At 42.8% G+C, this 22,130-nt stretch overlaps 1 protein-coding gene across 18 annotated transcripts in view; it reads right to left on the bottom strand.

The window, feature by feature from the left end:
- Positions 1-22,130, bottom strand: part of Znf532 (zinc finger protein 532) — a 106,929-nt gene that overhangs the window by 74,171 nt on the left and 10,628 nt on the right. For 6 of the 18 annotated variants that reach the window (XM_078029953.1, XM_078029952.1, XM_078029951.1 and 3 more), the window contains one exon: positions 20,366-20,437. The exons of 11 other annotated variants lie outside the window; for them this stretch is intronic. In XM_078029953.1, the coding sequence (XP_077886079.1) occupies positions 20,366-20,437 (72 nt within the window). Of the gene's footprint in view, positions 1-20,365; positions 20,461-22,130 lie in introns of all 18 variants that reach the window. One more of the 18 variants, XM_021724961.3, reaches the window with a different exon arrangement.

Consider the following 22,130-nt stretch of genomic DNA (forward strand, 5'->3'; position numbering starts at 1 on the left):
TATTTGCTAAACACCCCACATGATATACTAGTCACTCTCCTTCAGAAGTTAGACCATAGCTCTGTATTTTCTTGAGCTACCTGGGTGAAGGGGATTTATAATCAGATACCTCACAATCCTTTCAAATAAATTTAAGAGGAATCCATCATCTATTCCTCAAAATCAGACTCCTCTCTTTCTACACTATTAATTCCTCAAACTAGAGTTTCACCTATTATTCTTTCTCGCCAGGCCCTGTGCACGCTCCTTTGGCAACGTGGTTTACACGCATGCTTTTTAGAAACCACGTCACTTCTCTCTCACGCAACTTGTCTTATGCCTGGACAAATAACAGGCTACTCCATTTCTCCACCCTCTCATTAGAACTGACAGATTCATCTTCCCAAAGACTCTTTTAAATTTTATCTTTTCCCCTGTTAAAATTACTTAAATCTCTTTCCAAACTACATCTAAACTCCTTGGCCTCCCACCCAGCACCCTGTTCCATCTGACCCCTGCCCACTGCCCACATTGCAGGCCTGGGTGTGTTCTCCACAGCCCCACCCTTCCTTCTTGATTCAAGCTTCTCCCTGACATTGTGTACCTACACACACACACACACACACACACACACACACACACACACACACACACGTCTCCAGTGTGCAGAACCCATTCCTCAGCTTCTGAAAGGAGAGACTCAAATTTTCTCATCTTTAAAACGGGAACTAATAACAACCCTATCACAGGGAGCAGGAATACTGTGCATATGAAAACATACAGAAAGCGCTGAGCACACAAACCTTAAAATACTATTTTCTTCTTTTCTTTATTAGTTCTAACTAAACAAAGTAGAAAAAAAGAAAGAAACCTGTATTAACAGATAATGAAGAAGTTCTAAGGTGACGGAGTTTGAAGGAAGAGGAGGAGGCGGGTTCCTGGGCACTCTGCAGAGGGTAGCAGAGCCTCCCCAGCACACTGCACCTCAGCTTCGAAGGAGGACAGGCCTCCTGATCTACTCTGGGGATCAGTCATTAGGAGAGTCACCTGGAGTTCACAAGTAGAAAAGATGCAGCATTTGCTGTTAAAAGGAAGCAAAATTTCATCAATTCTCGAAACACATTATCTCAGTGTTTTTCTCTGACTCTTGGGATATGTCTTCACAGTTGACCACTATCCAAGAAAGGGCTGGGATCTCAGCCCACCCTGCCTAACTCACCTCTGCCACTTGACACCTGGAGCCCACGTCCAAACCAGTCCAAACCCACACTGCTAAGGCCGACACACACTCGTCACAGAGCTCAGTACCATGTCTCCTCTATGTTAATATTTGAAATGTGGCGAGGATTGGCCACAAAACAAGCGGAATGAATTATGAGTTTCTATTCCTTTCCTCCTGAAGTCTCACAAAGATGGCATTAGAAGTGTTCTGTTAAAGGTATAAACAAGCAAGTACAGGGAAGGGTGGGTACAGCCCAGCAGCAGGGCACTTGCCTCACAACCGCAAAGCCCTGGGTTCAATCCCCAGCACCATTTTTTCTAAAAAAGCAAATACAAAAAGACACAGAAAGTAGATTAGTAGTTGCTTACGGCCGGGGGTTTGGGAGAACCAGGGAGAGACAGCTAAAGGGACAAGTTTCTTTATGAGATGACTAAAACATCCTACTACTGATGTGACGCTGGTGAACACAAAAACAACATCAAATGGTACACTTTACACGGGTGAGTCATGTGGCATGTGAAGTATAGCTCAATAACTGTCACCAAAATTACACGTGCCCAAGGACAGAGCATTAAGAATGGGGTCAAAACTGAGGTAAGCCTGGGCAAAGGAAGAGGACAGGGAGAGAGAGATGCCTCCACAGGTGGACAAGTTCCATGCCAAGGTCTGGGGAGTCTGCAGTGTAGGTGGAGGATGCTCAGTAGGAAGATCTCCAGGACACTCAGAGCCCGGAGTTAGCAGACAAGGGGCCAAGCATGGAGGAGGCGGGTGCGGCCTAAAGCAGGGCCAGATAGAAGTGAGTCCACCCAACCCTTGGCTCCTGCTCAATGGGCAGAGAGAAAAGGAAGAGGAGACGTCCCTAGGTTATCAAAACTTTGGAGGCTCTGCAGGGAGGATGAGACAGGAGGCAGCACAGAGAGTTGGGCCATCCACTTCCTTCACCCCTAAGGCCAAGGCCACGCCTACTCCCCAGCAAGAGCCCAAAGGAATGTGCAGGAAATTGGCTCCAGATGCTGTCCTGAGGGGTCCCCTCCAGAGAAGAGTTCAGCTCCCTAAGGAATCAGAGAAGCCCCCTGGGGACAGCCCCCCCTGGGCAGGCACAGCTCCCAAGCAGCTATTAATAGCTGCATCTCCAAAGCCGATTAATCACCAGGCCTATGATCACAGGCCTATGCCTCTAGCACAAGAAATCTAAGGCGAAAAACAAAAGGTAAAAAAAGTATGACTCCACAAGGAGTTAAGAGAAGAATATCATATACATACATTAGAAGCCTCAGAGAAAAACAAAGTTATAAATATTTTTTAGAAATTATAAATATTCATAACCAAAGTAAAAGATAAAAGTAAAAAACAGTTAAGGAAACCAGGATATCTCTCAGAGAGTAGAACTAGAAAAAAAATAAAGATAATAGGAGGAAAAAAGAAACATGAAAATTGAAAGTTCAATCCCATTGGTCCAACATCTGACTAATAAGAGTGTTCCAGAGGGTTGGGCACATGGCTCAGTGATAGAGTGATGGCCTGACTCATATTTCCAAGGTAAGGGGGTGGGGATGGGGGCGCAGAAAAAGAAAATGCAGAAAGAATATTATCTAAGAAATAAAAGAACCTCTCCCAAGACCAAAGGAGCCAACTTGAAAGGACTCTCACAGAACCACCAGACAAAATACCCACATAAACAACAAATAATCTTTTCATGTAAGTCTCAGTCCATTGTTTATCTGAGCATCTTGTACTTTCATTTGCCACATCCAATAACCCTCTACCTCTGACAGCTCAGCATACCACGTGGAAAGGTCCAAAGTGCAGAGAAAATCAGAGCACCAGAAGCACAGCAGCAGCCCAGCAAACCGGGGCGCAGGTTCGTAGAGCCCAGGCATGGGTGAAGTGGGGTGCTGGGTGCAGGTGTTGTCGTGAGTGCCCACAGCAATCAGTGGGGCACTTGGTACCTTCAGAGGAAAGGGCCTCTGCCTGGGCCTGTGCGCTGCACTACCCATTGATCTCAAGAACTAACAGAGTCTGGTTTTTTTTCAGTCTCATAGGAAAGTTTGGCTCAGTTTTAATTTTGGAAACTGGCTAAGCAGATGGGAATTCTGGGAGAGAGCTAGATGTGGGGGTAGGAGGTAGCCTATGTGCACGGTCATAGCCTCTGCCCTTGACAGCCTGGGAATCCCAGTTAACTTCCCCTCTGCAGGGGCAGGAGTTTGAGGAGGTGAAAGGCAGAGGAAAATAAAAGAGAGATATCTTGGACAGAAAATCCCTCCGAAGTTTCCACTGCTAAGACGCCCAGGGCCCAGAGGATCCCCGTTACAGCCCACTTCCACCCTATGCTCCCTGCAGATCCAGCTGTCACTCCAGCTTTGGCCATCCAAGCACGCAAGCATGTTAAACCCCAGTGTGGAGGCAGATGCCTGAGAAGCCAGCTGCAGGCTTTGGATGGACATTAAGGGCCAGGCCACAGACAGAGCTTGATTTAAACCTTTTAAATATTTAGGCATATAGTATAGCTTTTTAAATATTTAAATGTACCTTTTAAATATTTAATTATATCTTTTAAATATTTAGCCATCTGGACTCCATTTAGATTCTTGCCCCAGGTCCTACAAACATTAAGAGCAGATTTTGGACGATTATTATTATCATCACTATTATTCCTATTGTATACGTCTAGTAAGAAAGTTTATGTATCTTTCTCAAGGACATATGGCCAGTAAGTGAGAGAAGGTGGTGAGAATCCAGACCTGCCTCCACACTCCAGACTTATAACCTTCTCTCTGACCACAGACAGCTAAAATGAAGTCATCCAAATTTAGCAGTATAAGCATATTATTTAGAAATAAGAAAGTCAATAACAACAGATCAAAAACTTCAAATTAACTGCCTACAGGAATTATGACTGGAAAATTCTATTTGATTTTTTAAAGTACGTGTGTACACATACACATACACACACACACACACATACCAAAAATTCCCAGCAGCTTGAGAGGCTGAGGCAGGAGGATCATGAGTTCAAAAACCAGCCTCAGCTATGGCCAGGCATTAAGCAACTCAGTAAGATTCTGTCTCTAAATAAAATACAAAATAGGGCTGGGAATGTAGCTCAGTGGTTGAGTACCCCTTTCAATCCCCAGTACCAAAAAAAAAAAACAAAAAAAAGCTTAAATTTTTTGAAAACAGTTAAAAACTAACTTCATGTCTCTTTCCTCAATGTAAGCAACTTAAAAATCACAGCTCCTCCAGCCTCATTCCTCCCAAAACACAAAATATGGGAATTGTGGTTTTTCTAATGGGAAAGCACATCTGACACAGTAGGAAAATGTTTCACTCTCTGTAACCAATGAAGAGTCCTCCTGCATTCGGTGTGGTCTCAAAACTGTTTACAGTAAAATTCGCAAATGCTGTATCATTCTCACAAAATGTTAAGTAAATGAAAACTCAGGTAGCAATTTTAAATTGCAAAATTACATTTCGTGAATATGGAGGAAGGATTATTCAATGTATTTTTCTTTTTGAACACCAACCTCTCAATCTCAATGAATTTAACACCCTCAGACAGTGAGAAGTTTTTTTCTTTTTTAAATTAAGGAGAAGGGGGAGGGCAGAAAAGCTCTCAGTGTTGGACTACATTTAGATTCACATTCCAAAAAACTGTATAGCTTATAAAATTATTTGTTAATTTAGACACAGAGGACTGTCATGTCAAACTTAAAATCTAAGAGTTCACATAATGAAATGTTAATAACAATTTCCTCTTAGACCAAGACCCATATCAAAGAGAAATTCTAACCCAGAGAATGTTGTGTATGTATCTATTCAAGCCCTAAGGGAAAAAACAGAAAGAAAAAGAAAAAGACTTACAACCCAAGACCTGACCCCAAACAAGCCAGGGCTCTTGAAGAGCCAGGTCACAGGGCCTTCCATGCCTCCTCCACCCTGCCAGGCTGCCCGCTTTAAAACCACAGTCCCTAAGTCCCCAGGGGCTGGCATCTGTCTCTCACGCACTTTGCTTCTTTATCTTCCTGAGCTCCATGTGTCAGCCTGGCCTGGCTGTCTGTCCTCCTCCCTCCCAGAGCCCCTGACAATGCCTCCATCTAAGTGATCAAGCTCAACTTCACATCCTTCCTATGTATTGGTCTTTTCAATATTATATACATGCTGTGTTGTCACTTTATTTATTAAATACCTCCAAAGAAGGAGTTGAGGTAGCTGAAAGAAATACATATATAAGAACCAAAAACTTATACATATATAAGTCAAAGACAGAAGGACACGAAGCTATCATATTCCTGTATGGAGGTAAACACATGGATGGAGACGGCATGTGCAGGAAATCTCCTTCCCTTTACCAGCTTCCTCTCCTGTGGCCTGGCCAGGTCACAGGACACTCGCCAAACAGAGCTGCAGCCTGCACTTACTTGAGGGCCTAGATCAGGAAAATCAGAGACAGAAAGCAGAACTGCAGTTGCCAGAGGCTGGGGAAGGTGAGAAGGGAGAGTGTTCTTCATCTGGTTCAGCCTATGTTAGAGATGATGAAAAAGTTTTAATAGAAATACCGCAGTGCACTATATTTTCATGAATGGTTAAGATGAAAAGCATGTTATGCACGTCTTACAACAACTGAAAAAAAAAAGTTCCACTGATTTAAAAACTAAAAATTTTAATAATGTATTCCAATGTCTGCAGCCTTTGTGACATCATCAAGGAAATGGTCAGATAAACACCAAGAGTACGTTAGTTAACACCAGCACTGAAAGGGGTAAGAAGCCCTGGTTATCTACATTTGTCCATTTCTGTGACTTAATACTCCCACCATGTAGGTTCCAGGCAACAAGTAAGAAAGATACACAACAGGCTGGTGAGCTGATCAGAGCACTGACATTTCCCCAAATGCACTAGATGCACAGATCTAGGAGCAAAGAAACATCAGGGTCAGGCGGCTACACAAAGTTTAAAACTGATTTCTTAACCACAAACCTTTCCCAAATCTTTATTCCCACTCCTCCTTTTCGAACTTCAATATACTTGTGCACATTCTACTTGCAGTATAGAATGTTTTCTAAATCTACCTGATCTCCGAACCCTCTTGCCCCTAAAAGCCTCTCAGGTGTGTGCTGTTCCTTTCTGGGAAACACCGCCTTTGAGAAATGGGTCTGCTGGTTTGCAGCCAAGCACAGAGCAGCAACAGCCAGGCCTGCAGGAAGAGCTGGCCACCTTCAGCAGAGGGCCATGAGACCTTCGGTGACTGGCACCTCGGTGGACAGTCCAAGTTGGGCAAGCTGATTTGGGGTCAACTGTAGCAATAATTTACAATAAAAGCCCAATTAGAGCCTCTGCCAATGGCCCCATGCCACAGGGATGGGAGGAAAGGAAAGGGAAAGTTTGGGCACAGTTTCCTTTGTCCTTTCTTCCAGGATAGCAACTTTTCTCTCAGTTCCACATGCTTACAATGCCCTTATGATTCCAGTAGCCCCCCAATATCTTACTGTTCACGCTAGTCTCTAAAACATTCCAGGCAGGAAACATTAAGAAAAAGTGCTAAAATATCTAGAAAAAAAAGCAGAGAAAAACTCTGTTCATAAAATGCCCAAGAATGCCCCCAAATCAAGGACTTCTAGTCTAATGAAATCGAAGGGGGTCAAAGGGAGAAGAAAGCTGCACACAGGGAAGTAACAAAGGAGGAAAGACTGAGGCCCACGCCCAGCTAACACCCAGCCCAGCCCTGTACTATTTTGGGTTAGTAAGAATGTTACTTTCACTTATTTTATTATTTAAAGCCTTTCTAGACAGAGGAAGTCTTTCTACTTTCAATGGAAAGATGAAATCACATATGCATGCTTTGGAAAAGTGCTCTGAAGAACGGCAAGACCAATGAGGGTCCCCAGGAACAAGACAGGAATTGGCCACAGGAGGCCTGGGAGACTGAGAGCTTCGCTCTTCTCTCAGTGGTGAGTCTAGAACCAGAAGAAAAATGCTTCTTCTTCTATCAAAGGTGAAAAATATGAGACAGGAAAAAGCCACAGTAAATACACTGAACATTTTTTTTTTTTAGCTTTTCGAAGGATTGGGAAACTCAGGAACCACCCAGGAGATCTATAGCTTAGGTAAAGACATGGTCATTCTCCCCCCACATCCATCATGGCTCTCTGTGGCTTATACCATGGGAAACATAAGGAAAACCCTTTGCAGATAAAATTCAAGCCAACCATTCACAGGTAGAGTGAGATCTCCGAGCAGGACCAAAACACTGAATACTAAGTGCTTAGACCCAAAAATTTATGCAGCTTCCCAATTATCTTATTTCTAAAAGCCAACTATTAACTTAATAATAGGGAAACAGTCATTGATGTCTAAAGCAATTCACAGAAACTTCTAATTATTCTTCTTTTTCCTTTGAACTACAAATCAGAAAGAACTGAGTTGATAATCTAGAATAACTTGCTTTCAGTTAATTGATGAGCATATTCCTTAAGACTCTACATACACAGAGCACTACAGAAACTAGTCAAGAGCCTCATGTCACCTGCCAGCAGCATCACTTGCAGTGATAGCAGGCCCATCCTGTGCCTTCCACACCATTCCATCCAAGGACCTTCCAGCCAAAAACACTGCTTCTTCACTAGAACCACCCCAACTTGAATGCCCAAGTAGTATCTTTGCAAAGAGTTGTATTTAAGGGTGAGGTAAAGCTCAGTGGTGGAGGACTTGCCTACCTAGCATGCATGAGGACCTGGGTTCAATCCCTCATGTATTTAGCTCACAGGCTGCCATCTATTCAAATGTACCTCTTTCACTGCTGGACTGTATTATCAGAGCAGTACCTGCTCCACCACACTCTAAAACCCAGAGGTACAAACAGAAGGCAAAAGCCTCTGGGAGACCAACCCACCAGAGTGCAACTCTGATAACATTTGGAACAGAGACTTCAAACACATTCATAAACACAAATACACATAAACACACCACTTCCACATAATAGCCTCTTTCTATTCAACAATATATAACAGACATCATTCCATGTCTATGCATGTTTCCATCACATCACAGGCATGTTTCTAAGCCAACATGAAACACAAAGTCGCTTAAGAGTATCCTTTTAAATTTAGATTATGGTATTTTTCAAAGAGAGTTCAAATCCAAAGCAAGGAACCTCGAAAGATCTTTCTTCACTAATCTTTGAGAAATAAAATACTATTACTACTATTAATAATAATAATATGTAAGACATATTATTATGTCAAGTTTCACTAATTTGCTTTAAAATCCTAAAGAGTTATTTTAAACTCACATGGTAAAATTAAAGATGAGGGAAACATATATTAAAATAATTTACTAGTGCCAGGAGCGTTGGCTGACACCTATAATCCCAGCAACTGGGAGGCTGAGGCAGGAGGATTGAAAGTTCAAGGTCAACCTCAGTAACTTAGTAAGACCCTGTCTCAAAATAAAAAATAAAAAGGGTTGGGAATATAACTCAGTGGTAGAGCACCCTTGGGTTCAATCTTCAAAACTAAAACAAAAAATAAAATAAAATAAAATAATTTACTCATACTCTTAACTCAGAAGAGTTAGGGTTGGGGTTAGAGAGTGCTTGCCTAGCATGCACAAGGCCCTGGGTCCTATCACTAGCATACACACACAAAAAAAATTTAAAAAAAAAAAAAAACTTTTTTTTTTTTTTTTAATAAATCATAGCCTTTAAGTTCAACATTTCTCAAAGAACACCTGGTCACTCCATCCGTCAAGATGTGTACTCCTGATTTCTGGGTTAACCAGGCCTGCTGTAGGCAAGTGGTACCTGGCACATCAGCACTTTCACTTTCCTAAAGCATCTTAGCCTAAAGGAAATCTTCTAGGACACACAACAAACTACTTCCCCCAACTCAAGAAGAACACAACTCAGAAGTTCTAGTCTTAAAGACTAGAAGTCATTAAGGAGATAATAACTACCCTGTACAGAGGGCAAACTAGACAACAGAGGCCCTTAACATCATGCCAGATGAAAACAGCACAGTCCATCCCAAGGAAGGCTGCGCAGGAGCAGACAGCCAATTTCTGCAGGCATGTAGCTCAGTGACAGAGCACATGACTAGCCGCACAAGGCCCTGGTTCCATTCCCTGAATCAAAAAGAGAAAGTCAGGCATGGTGGCACACCCCTGTAATCCCAGCAACTTGGGAAGCTGAGGCAGGAAGATCCCAAATTCAAGGCCTCTCTCTGCAACTTAGCAAGACCCAAACAATTTAGTGAGACCCTGTCTCTAAATAAAAGATGAAAAGAGCTGGGAATGTGGCTTGGTGGGTAAGTGCCCCTGAGTTCAATCCCTGGTACCAAAAAACAAAAGAAAAAGAGAAAGAGACGGCCAATTTTCTAAGACACCTTTAGTCAAACTCATTATCAATAAATTTCTATTTTAAATTTATAATATAGGGCTGGGGATGTGGCTCAAGCGGTAGCGCGCTCGCCTGGCATGCGTGCGGCCCGGGTTCGATCCTCAGCACCACATACCAACAAAGATGTTGTGTCCGCCGAGAACTAAAAAATAAATATTAAAAATTCTGTCCCTCACTCTCTCTTAAAAAAAAATAATAAATAAATAAATAAATAAATAAATTTATAATATAAAAAAACACAGACCAAAGCCAAGTATAAGAAATCTTTTTAACCCCACTTACAAAGTCTGATCCATTTTATCTACTGCTTTATAAGTACAGGGTCCCAATTCCCTTTCAAAAGGAAGGAGGGGAGCCATTTACCTACTGGGAGAGCTGGAGAGGCAGGAGGTAGAAGAGCAGAGGAGAGAAAGGAGGGAAGAGGCAAACAAAGAAGGGAGAAAAAGGGAATAGTACAACCTTAAGAAGAAGAGACACCCACTGGTTCACAGCAGCTGGTGAGAACACAGGTAGCACCTGGTAAGTAGTTCACTTGTTCTTCCTTCCAAAGTTAATTTCTCAATAACAAAAACACAAACCAAATGGGGTGGGGAGCCAGGCGTGGTGCACATGTCTGTTAGCAACTTAACAAAGCCCTAAACACCTTACTGAGTCCTTGTCTCAAAATGAAAAATAAAAAAGGGCTGGGGATGTGTCTCTGTAGTAAAGGGCCTCAGCTCAATCTCCAGTACCCCCAAAAAATGGCTAGGGGAGAAGAAAAGAAAAAGTATTCCTGGGCTGGGAATGTGGCTCAAGGGGTAGCGTGCTCGCCTGGCATGTGTGCAGCCCGGGTTCGATCCTCAGCACCACATACCAACAAAAATGTTGTGTCTGCCGATAACTAAAAAACAAATATTAAAAAATTCACTCACTCTTAAAAAAAAAAAAAAAAAAGTATTCCTTTAATAGGGCATATTGGAACCAGGAAATTTTGCTGAGTAGAAGTTGAAGGTTAGAAAAAAGACTAGAAGTCATTAAGGAGATAATAACCACCCTGTCAGCAAAAAAGAGCCAGGAACAACCCCGTAGCCATAGGCAGTTAACTGCCCTCCCCATGAAAGCAAAGCAAATGTTTGGATAAGCTCAGATCGTAACAGTTAAGTAGTAAGGAGGGTACTTAATTTACTCAAAAGTTTATATTTCTTAAGCACCTGCTCCACTTCTGGAAAAATGACCTTTTAAATAGAATGTACAAGTTACCATGAGTAGCAGAGATTTAATATTAACTAATTTTATTTAAAAAGGTGAGCTTGTCTGTTACTTGCTGTAGGAGGACGAGCTGGTGGAGCGCAGGTGAGCCTGAACAAGCACCTTCTATACCTGGGGCAGCAACAGGGAGCCAATAGGGTGAGGGCTAGTCACCTCTGCCTAGCAAACTCCAGAGCGTTTAACACCTGTATGTTAACTGTGAAGCAAACACATCTCAAATGCTTGGGAGCAGGGCACGGGTGTGCAGGCCTGTAATCCCAGCAACTCTAGAGGCTGGGTTCAAGACCTGCCTCAAAATAAAAAGAACTGGGAATATAGCTTAGTGGTTAAGCACCCCTGCGTTCAATCCCTGGTACCAAAAAGTAAAAGAGATAAAATGAAATGCTTGTAAAATCAAGGAAACAGAGGATATGAGCAGCAATATGCTGAAGATGGAAAAAAGAAAATTATGAATCACATGCATTTCTATTTTTAAAAAGAAATTTCAAAATGAAAATATTTGATTTCATATTTATAAAAGTAGAATATATGTGAAATTGAGCCATGATAGGGTACACTGTGATTCTTTACTTTCACATGGAGTTAACTGATTCAAAACTTGACTTTGATTTGTAGTTTTTAAAATTGCATGCATGTTTCAAAATGCTCAATTTTCTTGTTAATGAACAACCTAGGGATTTTCTCCTGACCCTGCTTATGTAAAATTCTCCATGAAGGTTGTTTTACTATTCGACTGAGTTGATTCCATTAAAATATTAAATTTTCATCATTTATATCAGAGCATAATCCTAGAGACCCTTTAGAGAAAGACATAAAGTTCTGTTCTTTCAACTGTCTTGAGAACTAGAATAGAAACAGTTAAGGAATAATTTATGAAGGCAAAGGACTGACCTAACAGAAGATTGTTGGAGGGGGGCCTCTTTAATTCCAAGCCCCTGCTCTGAAGAAAATCCATCTGCAAAGACCTGGACTCCCCAGGGCGGGCCCAGCAGGTCCCAGGGGAAAAAGCCACTTTCACAACACCCAGGGCCGTGGCGCTTCCTCAGGAAGTGGCAGGAACCACAGCAGCTCCCCCCAGACTGCGGAGGCCTCCACTCCTGAGAGGCAGCAGGACTGGGAAGAGGACCCGTAACCACAACCAGCAATACTGCAACCCCGCGTGACAGACTGCGGTGAGCCCAGCGGCCGGTCCTGTTCTGGTTTGCGGCCTTGGTAGAGCAGGGTGAAAGATGACGAAACCGGAATAACGCCACCGCGCAGCTCTCTCACCTCTTCCCCAGCAGACCACCTCGCCTACCCAAGGTGGCTGAGTGGCAGGGTGCTGCACCACCCTGGGACTAAATCTGTATCAAACAATAACCACATTAAGCAAACCCACATGACCCCTGTCATCTTCTTGCTCAAAAATAAAATGGTGCTGACCTGCCGTGAGATGAAGGTTCTTAAACAGTGGAATATCTACTTAGTGAATATACAAAGCTTCCAAAAATACCTTCCTGGTGTTTTTCTGTAGAAAACAAAATGTGAATTTTAAAGGGCAAGACTGCCCAAAGGTTAGCATTTCAAAATGATGGTCTCCAGGAAAAGCTTATACATAGAAAATTTACTAAATGCCAAACCAATGCATGGAAACAGGAACAGCCCAAGAGGGCCAAAGACTCTGTGAGCCCCTGAATTACTGTGCATGAGCCACTAACCCAGCTATCAGAGGCAGTTATTTGGCTGTGTTGTCCCTCAAGGGCTCCTTCATTTCACCTCCTAAGTGCCTCTGGGGACCAGATAAGCTACCTGAGTGACCATGCCTGCCTGTAAATATCTGGTACTGAACCAATCAAAAAAGTGAAATGATCGCCCATGTACCTGCTGAACTATGGGCTAATGAAAGAAAATTCTCAGCTGAGCTACACCTCCAGCGCCATCTTAACCATTTGTTAAGTGTACAGTACAGTAGTGTTAAGTACACTCACACTGGCTTGGGTATAGTTATTTTGTTGTTGTTTTTGTGGTACTGAGGCTTGAACCCAAGGATGCTCTCCCACTAAATTACAGCCCCAACTCTTTTTATTTTTCATTTTGAGGTTGAGTCTCACTAAGTTATCCAGGCTAGCCCAGAACTTGTGATCTTCCTGCCTCAGCCTTATGAGTCATTGGAATTATAGGCATATGGAACATACCCAGGGCCAAGTGCCCCTGAGCTCAAACCCCAGCACCCCCAAAATAAATAAATAAATAAATAAAGCATAAACAGGACTGGGGAGGCTCAGGTTGTGGCTTAGCGGCACAGTGCTCACCTAGCACGTGCGGGGCCCTGGGTTTGATCCTTAGCACCACATAAAAATAAATTAACAAAATAAGGGTATTTGTCCATCTACAACTTAAAAAAAAAGGACTGGGGATGTAGCTCAGTGGTAAAACACCCCTGGGTTCAAACTCCAATACCAAAAAAAAATCCTAGAAAGGTTTAGAAGGATGCAGAGAGATATTTTGACCCTTGATCTAGAAAGGGCAGTGGGACAGAGGGCAGGGGTGGGGAGTGTAGCAAGACTTTGAACTTTTATTCCATACTTCTATTTATATTCTCTTAAAACTAAAGAAAAAAAATTCAAGTTTCACCCATATAAACATACATTTGAATTTTCAAAATCTCCCATCTATACACAAGGAAGCAGGGAGAAGTTTAAATTTCCCATAAACTTAAGACCTGTCAAAATATAAACCTTGACAATCTGTGGAAGGAACTGTTGTATAAACTTTATTTCCCAATGGATCCACTATGTTCTTTTAACTCCAAGATGTCATCTAGATACCAGAAGCTTTCTTTTGGAGTTTTGTAAATACCATGCTTTTGAGAAGCATCTCCACAATTCCAATTTGAAGCAAAATATAGATTTCCTAGATTACAAGTGATGTTTTGAATACAAAAAAGAAAGCTTCAAAATAATTTTCCTTTGTCACCTAAATAAGCCTTTGAATTTCTGCACCATGGTCCGAAACCCTGCACAGCAGCCTTTGTCCCTGAAATGCTCCAAACCCTCAGCCACATTCCCTCAGTTGTTTTTTTCTTTCTTTTTTTTTTAATTGTAAGTACTAAATAAAAAATATTTGCAAACATTTTGATACTCCCAGCATTAGAAAACATGGAAGAAAGCCAGGCATGGTGGTGCAGCCTGTAATCCCAGCAGTGAAGGATCCCAAGTTCAAGGCCAGCCTCAGAAACTTTGTGAGACCCTTTCTCAAAATACAAAACAAAAAGGTCTGGGGATGTAACTCAGAGGTAGAGCGCCCCTGGGTTCCATATCCAATACAAAAAAAAAAAAAAAGGTGGGGGGGGAGAAAGAGAGAAAACCAGTAGCTGCAGGGACCTGCACTTCTGTGAAGACTTGACCATGTACAGGCTGCTTCCCTCATCAGAGGTTTTCCTTTTGGAATTTTCACCTCCCAAAGTTTGGAAGTATTGTTTTTTGCAAGGTTTGGAGTCAGTGGCTGGTGGTGGGAAGTCAGGTCCCACCACCACCGACATTTAACAAAAGCCAGAGATATTCGGGTGTCATAACTTAGAGGCGGAGGCATGCTACTAGCATGCAGTGGGGAGAGGCTAAGGAAGCAGCTAAACATCCTCCACAGCACAAGACAGCTCCCCACAACAAACAATGTCAACAGTCCAGGGCTGGGAACACAGTACAGTGGAAGAGTGCTTGCCTAGAATGTGTAGGGCCTTAGGTTCAGTTCCCAGCATCACCGAAAAAGAGAAAAGGATGTCAACAGTCAATATTCTCAATAGTGCTGAGATTGAAAAACCTTAGGCCACAGCACACACCTATAATCCCAGCAACTCAGGAGGCTGAAGCAGGAGAATCACAAGTTGGAGGCCAGCCTCTAACTTACTAAGGCCCTAAGCAATTTAGAGAGACCCTGTCTCAAAAGAAAAAAGGGGGCACTGGGAACGTATTTCAGTAAAGCACCCTGGGTTTAATCCATAGTACCAAAAAAGAGTTTAAAAAAAAAAAAAAGGAAAAATCCTTCCCCATGAAAGCACAGACACTTTCCTTATATGACCTCCTCCTACCAACTCCGAATCCTGCTGAAATCATGACAAATTCACTTCCCCAGGTCTCCCAAGCCAGAATGTAGGCAGCAGCAAGCCACTGCTCCAGCCAGCCCTGCCCCTCATCTCTCACCAGTCTGGGGGAGGGGGTGGGGGGAGCAGCTCCCAGCACAGTTATCACCATGCTTCCGACATTCCCAAAGGATACCTTGGCCAGCCATGAAACAGTTCTCACTAGACACCAAATTCACTACAAACATTTTCTGAATTATGAATCACAGTACTTTCATCTGTAAAACATGACTGAGTTCATCCCTGAAGTTACCGTTCACAGCATGCCTACCACCACTGATTTTAAAAATAAGGTCATGGGGGCTGGGGATGTGGCTCAAGCGGTAGTGCGCTCGCCTGGCATGCGTGCGGCCTGGGTTCAATCCTCAGCACCACATACAAACAAAGATGTTGTGTACACCGATAACTAAAAAATAAATGAAATATTAAAATTCTCTATCTTTCTCGCTCTCTCTTTAAAAATAAAATAAAAATAAGGTCATTTAGAAGCTCTTTTCCAGAGTAGACAAAAAAAGGAAAAAAGAGAACTAATTGCATCATTTCATCAATCACTGTTATATTAACAGGAGGGGAACGGAGCTAAGTACCCTCTCCGCCCTCATCTTTCATTCATTTAATCAAAGACAACCAATAGCGCAAAATAATATTCATCCAGACATGCACCTCCCATTAATGCAACTTTCCACCAAAAAAGGGGGAAAAAGAGGCCTTATAGTCTAGGAATCTAGGAAACACTAGGTTAAATACACATATAATCTTCTTTTCTCTCAAAGTGTCTCAAAAAACTTTCTGGTGATGACTGTGTACCTACAGTGCAAGTCTTCAAAATGGATCACAACATCAAGGTCAGCTTGAACAATTCAGCGAGACTCTATCTCAAAATAAGAAATAGGCTGGGGATGTAGCTCAGTGATAGAGTACCCCTGGTTTTAATCTCTAGTACCAAATTAAACAAATCAAGAAAAAAATAAAAAGACTTCTCTTTGATTTCAGACATAGAAATGATTGCTAAAAAACCTGGCCTGGCTGGCTCTGTAAGAGCTGACAGAAGCAGGCTACCTGGGTTGTGAAAGTCACATGCACCTACAAGAAGGCATACGCAGGTATGGAAAAGGAAGACAGGCTGGGAAGGCAGCGTGCTGTCCCTTCAGCGGCCACAACCACCATTGGGGTCAGGCAGGAAGCAAGAAACACCGCTTGAACAAGGTGGCAGGAGAAACACTGGCTGGCTTTGAACCTGAAAGACATTTGAGCCTGCTACTAATTAGCTGCAAAATGACACCTACAGACCACAGCACACTGTAGTGGTCATAGCCTCAGCTGTGGAACAAGACAAACTGAGGTGAGCCCTGGCTTTTCCCTTTAAAAGTCATAAAATTTAAGTAAGTCACATAATTTCATTAGGATTCTATTCCCACAGATGCAGAGATGAGAAGATCAACCCCCTGGAGGGACTGTGAGGATTAAATGAAACAATCCACGTAGGTACTTACTCCAGTACCCAGTATTTACCAGTATTTACCAAATGTGAGTTATTTTAAACAAGGTGAGTGATAGGATGCTATCACAAAGAAAGTACAGAAGAAATTAAGCCACACACTGGTGCTCCCTGACAAGCAAAACCAAGACAGCTGTCCTCAGATTTTCCAACATTCATGGAGTTAGGTAACAAAGCATCCTCAAGTGCCCCTTGCAGTCAGGCTGCTCAGCAAGGTCTTCTAAGAAGCCAAACAGATGCAGAAAAGATGTTTCCTATCCTCGATGACCTGTAAGTACAGCACTGTGTAACCAAAGACATTACAGCCACATCTGAAATTCTAACCGAGTCAACACTATCCTAAAGCTCCAGATCAGAGGAATATATTTTTTTTTAATTCTGAGTCATCTAAATCAAAACCACTAAGTAGGCTACTGTTATGTCAAGTGTTAAACTACATGTTTAATCTTTCCCAAAATGAACACTGGCCAGCTAAACCAGACTCATATTTTGCCAAATACTACATACATCTCCAAGGGGCCTCAAACACACACACACACACACACACACACACACACACACACACACACACACACCTAAGAGAAGCCTCAAATACATATCCCTGTGTGCCATGAAAGACCCTAAACACTAGGCATGAACAAGTCCTCTAGACTCTCAGCCAAGCTTCAGTGTCGTAGTCCAGTGCATTACTCAGACAACCGGCAAAAGCTATGCATTTATGGAGTAAATACTACAAGCCAAACACTGTTACTGTGATTTTTGAGTAAATAGAAAATAGAAAACAGGGACTGGGGATGTGGCTCAAGCGGTAGCGCACTCGCCTGGCATGCGTGCGGCCCGGGTTCGATCCTCAGCACCACATACCAACAAAGATGTTGTGTCCACCGAGAACTAAAAAATAAAGATTAAAAATTCTCTCTCTCTCTCTTCTCTCCTCTCTCACTATCTCTTTAAAAAAAAAAAAAAAAGAAAATAGAAAACAGATTCACTTTCTATATTTGAAAGAGCTCATGCACCCTGAACCCTACACTGAAGAGTGAGGCGGAGGGTAGCTAAGGGCCTGAAAGACCCAGTCATGAATGCCAACTTGACCCTCCCTTGGCAAATTCCTTAGGCTCTCTGAGCCTCAGTTCCTCAGGTGTAAAATGGGACAACAGGGCGGCCACTTTCTGGGGTTGCTATGAGCTCTAATGACTCAGAAATCAAAAGTGGCTCCAAACAGACGCAGTTTTCTTGGCTGCCTTTCCCAAGGTGACCAAGTCCCCCAGTCAGCTCATGTTCTGGGCAACTCGTGGCTCATCATTTCCTAGTAAACTTCCCTCCAGCCACGGAAGAGGTTCAGGGGCCTCTGTAGACATTTTCTTCTCATGGCAACCGTGGACTGTGCCTGCCTTTTTGTCACACTCCCTCCTTCACCTTCTTTACAATTCCACCAAGACCTTCTCTGAAATCCAATCCTTTCCTCTTCTCATATTCTTCCCAGCCCTGCCCTAGAATCCAGTAACTGTGTCGGTAAGTGTGAAAATGAAGTGCACAAATTCAATTTACTTATGGCTAAGTTGCCACTGTGACAACACAGTGATAAATTAAGGCAAAGCTACAAAGCACCCCTAAAACAGAACAGTCATGGAACAACTCTGCGCTGGAGGCTACAGGAGCAGATGAAGAATGTAATGAACTGAGGAACTTCATCCTTACCACTGAAAAGACTAACGGTTGGCCAACAATGCCATTTGTATATATGAACAAACGATATTCTACATGAAAAGGCAGCCCCCACTTTCATTGCCTTTTTGCCTCCAGCGTATTAAATTTACCTAATAAACACACGTAGCACACTTCTGACTTGACTCATTCGGTTGATGCAGATCCTGCTCCCCTGGTAACACTCTAGAAGGCACAGCATTTTGAAATGAGGAAGGAATACTCTGACTATACAGGAGAGAAGGCCAACGTTGCAGCGATTTTACTTTTATGGTTTTTACTGTGGCCGAGCACTGGATGTCTCGGTAGCCCAATGGCCACCTTCACCGACAACGACTGTCAGCCAAGACACTGCTCTCCCAGGCACTGCCAATGACACCATGTCTGGTCTTGAATAGCGGAAGTAGGACTGAGGAACACAGATTACATCCACTAGTATTTTAAATGCAGACATGGAAATATAGGAGCTTTGGGGAAGTCACATTTGGCCACATACACAGGAAAGAAGAAAATGCAGTTCAACCAAGGGCAGGGCACAATGGACAACCGAGCACACGTGGCCTGGAGAAGAACGAAGAGTAAGCTTAGTGCAAGATGGGGGCCAACCAAGTTTCTGGACTCGGGTCTTGGCAGTTGCTGTGGCAGGGCCTTTAAAGAGCTTCCTTTTCATTATGTAAAAGGACGGCTCTGTCTTCGCCCCATATCCTCCATGCCATGCAAACTCCAAACAATCTAGTCTTTCAATGCCTCCCACAGGAATCCAGCTTACAAGGAGCCACTGCTTCTGACCCACATGCCTCACTCCTGCCCATCTGGGCCACCAGATGTCCTCCATCACCATCCCACATGAGGGCTGCCAGGTAAGGTCGGTTCCCACTCAGTTCTGCAGTAATCCCGGGTATGGCATCGCATACTAGCCTCCCTCATTCACCTATTCACTCACATTCCAGGTCATCCAATGGCCTTTCCTGCCAGCACCATCCATCATTCAGAGAGCCTGATTCTTGCCGTCTTGTACTTTCAAGTATCCATCTGTTCTGCACCCACATGCCCTCCTGGTCTTGCCCATTTCATTGTACTTGTGACCACCCATCCCCGTTTCACCTTCTGATGTCCTCCACAGATCTGGTCCCAGTCTTTGATTCCTACTTCACCCACTCTTGGCATGTGACAGCCAAGCTTCTGACTTCTACCTCAGCTACTTTCTAAACTCACCTCCAAATCTGATGGATACCCACAGTTCCATTCCCTTTCTTCAAGTCTGGCCCCATAGTCTTGCCTGTCCTAACACCCAACCTTGTCCCTGTCCTTCCAAACCCCATCACACTCCCCTTCTAGCCACCACCATTGGCCCTGAGCAGAGGTTCCCACCGTGCCAGGTACAGGATTCTGCACTCAATAGGGAGAGATAATGGGTTTAGCTAACAACTAATAATCATATTCAATGTCCCAGATTCATTTCACAGAATTCTTGGTGTTGAAATATTCAGTAAGATCTAAAACTCAACTAAGAATTCTATGAAACAGTGGGCTTTTGCAGAGATGGAGTGGTAAACTATCTCATGTGATAGACATAATTTTAATGCCTTAGTTGATTTTTTCAATGTGCCTTCCCATAGGAAGAAACCCACTAAACTCTTTCAGTCTCTTATAGTTCAAGCTCTTAACACATCAACTCCTTCCTGCGACTCAACTCTGCCTTTGGCGAGGGCCCTATGGTGACCTCCCCAGGAGAGGGGGGCCCAAGAACTCAATGGTGGTTGTCTCCATCACGTGCTAGAGAAACAGTGTCATTAGCCACTTTCCAACAGAGCTCTGTAAGGTGTTCTTTTGTGACTTTCATCCTGAGGAAAAGTCACAAGTCACCTCAATTCCCTGTCAGGCATTTTGACAGCAACAGGGGTGGGCTAACAGTTTGGAGTCTTCATCTCTCATTGGGCACTAAATATCTGAACCAACCACACATGGCACAGTCACTCTCACATGCCGACCAAAGGCCTGAAGTCTTCACGACAATGAGTTATAACAGGAACCCCTACCACACATCTCCTGGATCTAATGTTAACATTAAAATTACCTTCCGTCTAGTTGGTATCTAGGAAATAACCAATGATCCAGTCAGATCCCGAGTACTTAGAAGTCAATGTTCACGCCAGAACTGAACATCTATGACCAAAAATCAGTTTTGGCCCCATTTGCACTTACTGATGCCATCACATGCCAAGCCAGAAGGTGAGTCCTTGTGGAGTCCGGCAAGAATTAGAGAATCAGATGGTTCTGGAAGCAGAGAAGCAGCATGTCTAAGACCAAGGAAAAGAGACACCACTCAAATGTGGTCCACAGACCAGCAGTGTCTACATTAAGCCACTTAGAAATGCAGAAGCTTGGGGCCACCTGGGTCCTACTGAATCACTATCAGCATTTTAACAAGACCCCCCACTCCATGACCTACATGCAAATTAAAATGTGATAAATGCAATCTAGGCAACAAGAGTAACCCAGGACACCCTGGGTGACAGGTACAGAACATCAGCAGCTCATGGAGCTTTTACATGGCAAGCAGTGGGAAGGGCTGGAATCAGGGGAAGAACCTGACCATGGTTCAAATCTAGGGCCAATTGTTCACCAGCGGAGCAATATTCAGCTGGTCACTTCCTCCCTCTGACTCTTAAGGGGGATATTAAGTATACCTTACAGGATACAATCTAATGCATAGGAATCTAGCACACACACAGTAACCAGCAGGAAACACTGCTTCCTTCCCATTCAGAAGCACACACCACCCAGCATGTGATAGAGAGCAACAAGTTAGGAATATTCAGGAGACAAAAAGAGCCCAACCAGGGGAGGATGAGTTTCTCCAATAAGGAGACACCAAAACAGTTATACTTTTTTTCAACCTAAGGAAGGCCTCAATGACATCAATAAATATGAATACTGCCATGCATCAGAGATTACACTGCTAAATTTATTTAAACATCCAGACCAGCACTGTTCAATATAAATACATAAAAGTCACATATATAGTTTTAAATTTTCTAATAGCCACATTTTAGAAAGAGAAAAGAGAGGGATGAGATAAATTTTAATAATAAAGTATAAGGGCTAGGGATAGCTCAGTGGTAAATCAAGTGCTTAGCATATGCAAAGTCCTAAGTTCAATTCCCAGCACAAAAAAATAATAATAAAAGGTGTTTAACCAAAATATTATCAGTTCAATATATATTCAATATAAAAAAAACTGTTGTATATCTTATACTTACAGCTCACCTCAGTCAGGACTAGATACATCTCAAGTGCTCAGTAGCCATTTAAATAAATAAATCATTGGAACCCCTGGATCCCTTCTCCTCTCAACCCCCCATTACCCCCAAGCCCAGAGTGCAGGACATAAACATCTAGTCATTGTCATATCACATGGGAAGAAAGCACTGGGGATGGCTTTTGCTAACCTGTCATATTTTCACAGACAAGTTTTGTCTTAAACTTTGATCAATATAAAATTATATCAATAGAAAACCTTGACTACAGTCAGGCATTGATTGGGCTGAATTTTTCTGGAAACCAAAACAAAATTATTATCTTGAAGTACAAGATAATAATGAAAAAGTTTGGGCAAGATTTTCAACTGAATGAAAGCACTGTCAAGTTGGGACATGTATACTGCCTTCTTGCCTAGATTTCACCCACTTTTAACCAGATTTTGGGCAGCTATATCTGAAGTCCTACAGAGACAGGAGACATACCTTTTATGTATTTTCATGGTCAAAAACAAACACTACTCACAAATAAGGTTAAACCAGGACAGGAGACAATACTCTCCAAGACAGGGAAAAAAAAGACAAGTCATTCTCCTAAAACATGCAGGCCAAGAAACACAGAATGACAGCTACAATTTTAGAAAGGATATATTAGCATACACTCTGCAAAGCACTGTGTATGTATTTAATCCTCAAATCCTTAAGAAAAG

This window comes from Ictidomys tridecemlineatus, chromosome 13 (genome assembly GCF_052094955.1).
Source record: "Ictidomys tridecemlineatus isolate mIctTri1 chromosome 13, mIctTri1.hap1, whole genome shotgun sequence".
NCBI classification, from domain to species: Eukaryota; Metazoa; Chordata; class Mammalia; order Rodentia; family Sciuridae; genus Ictidomys; species Ictidomys tridecemlineatus.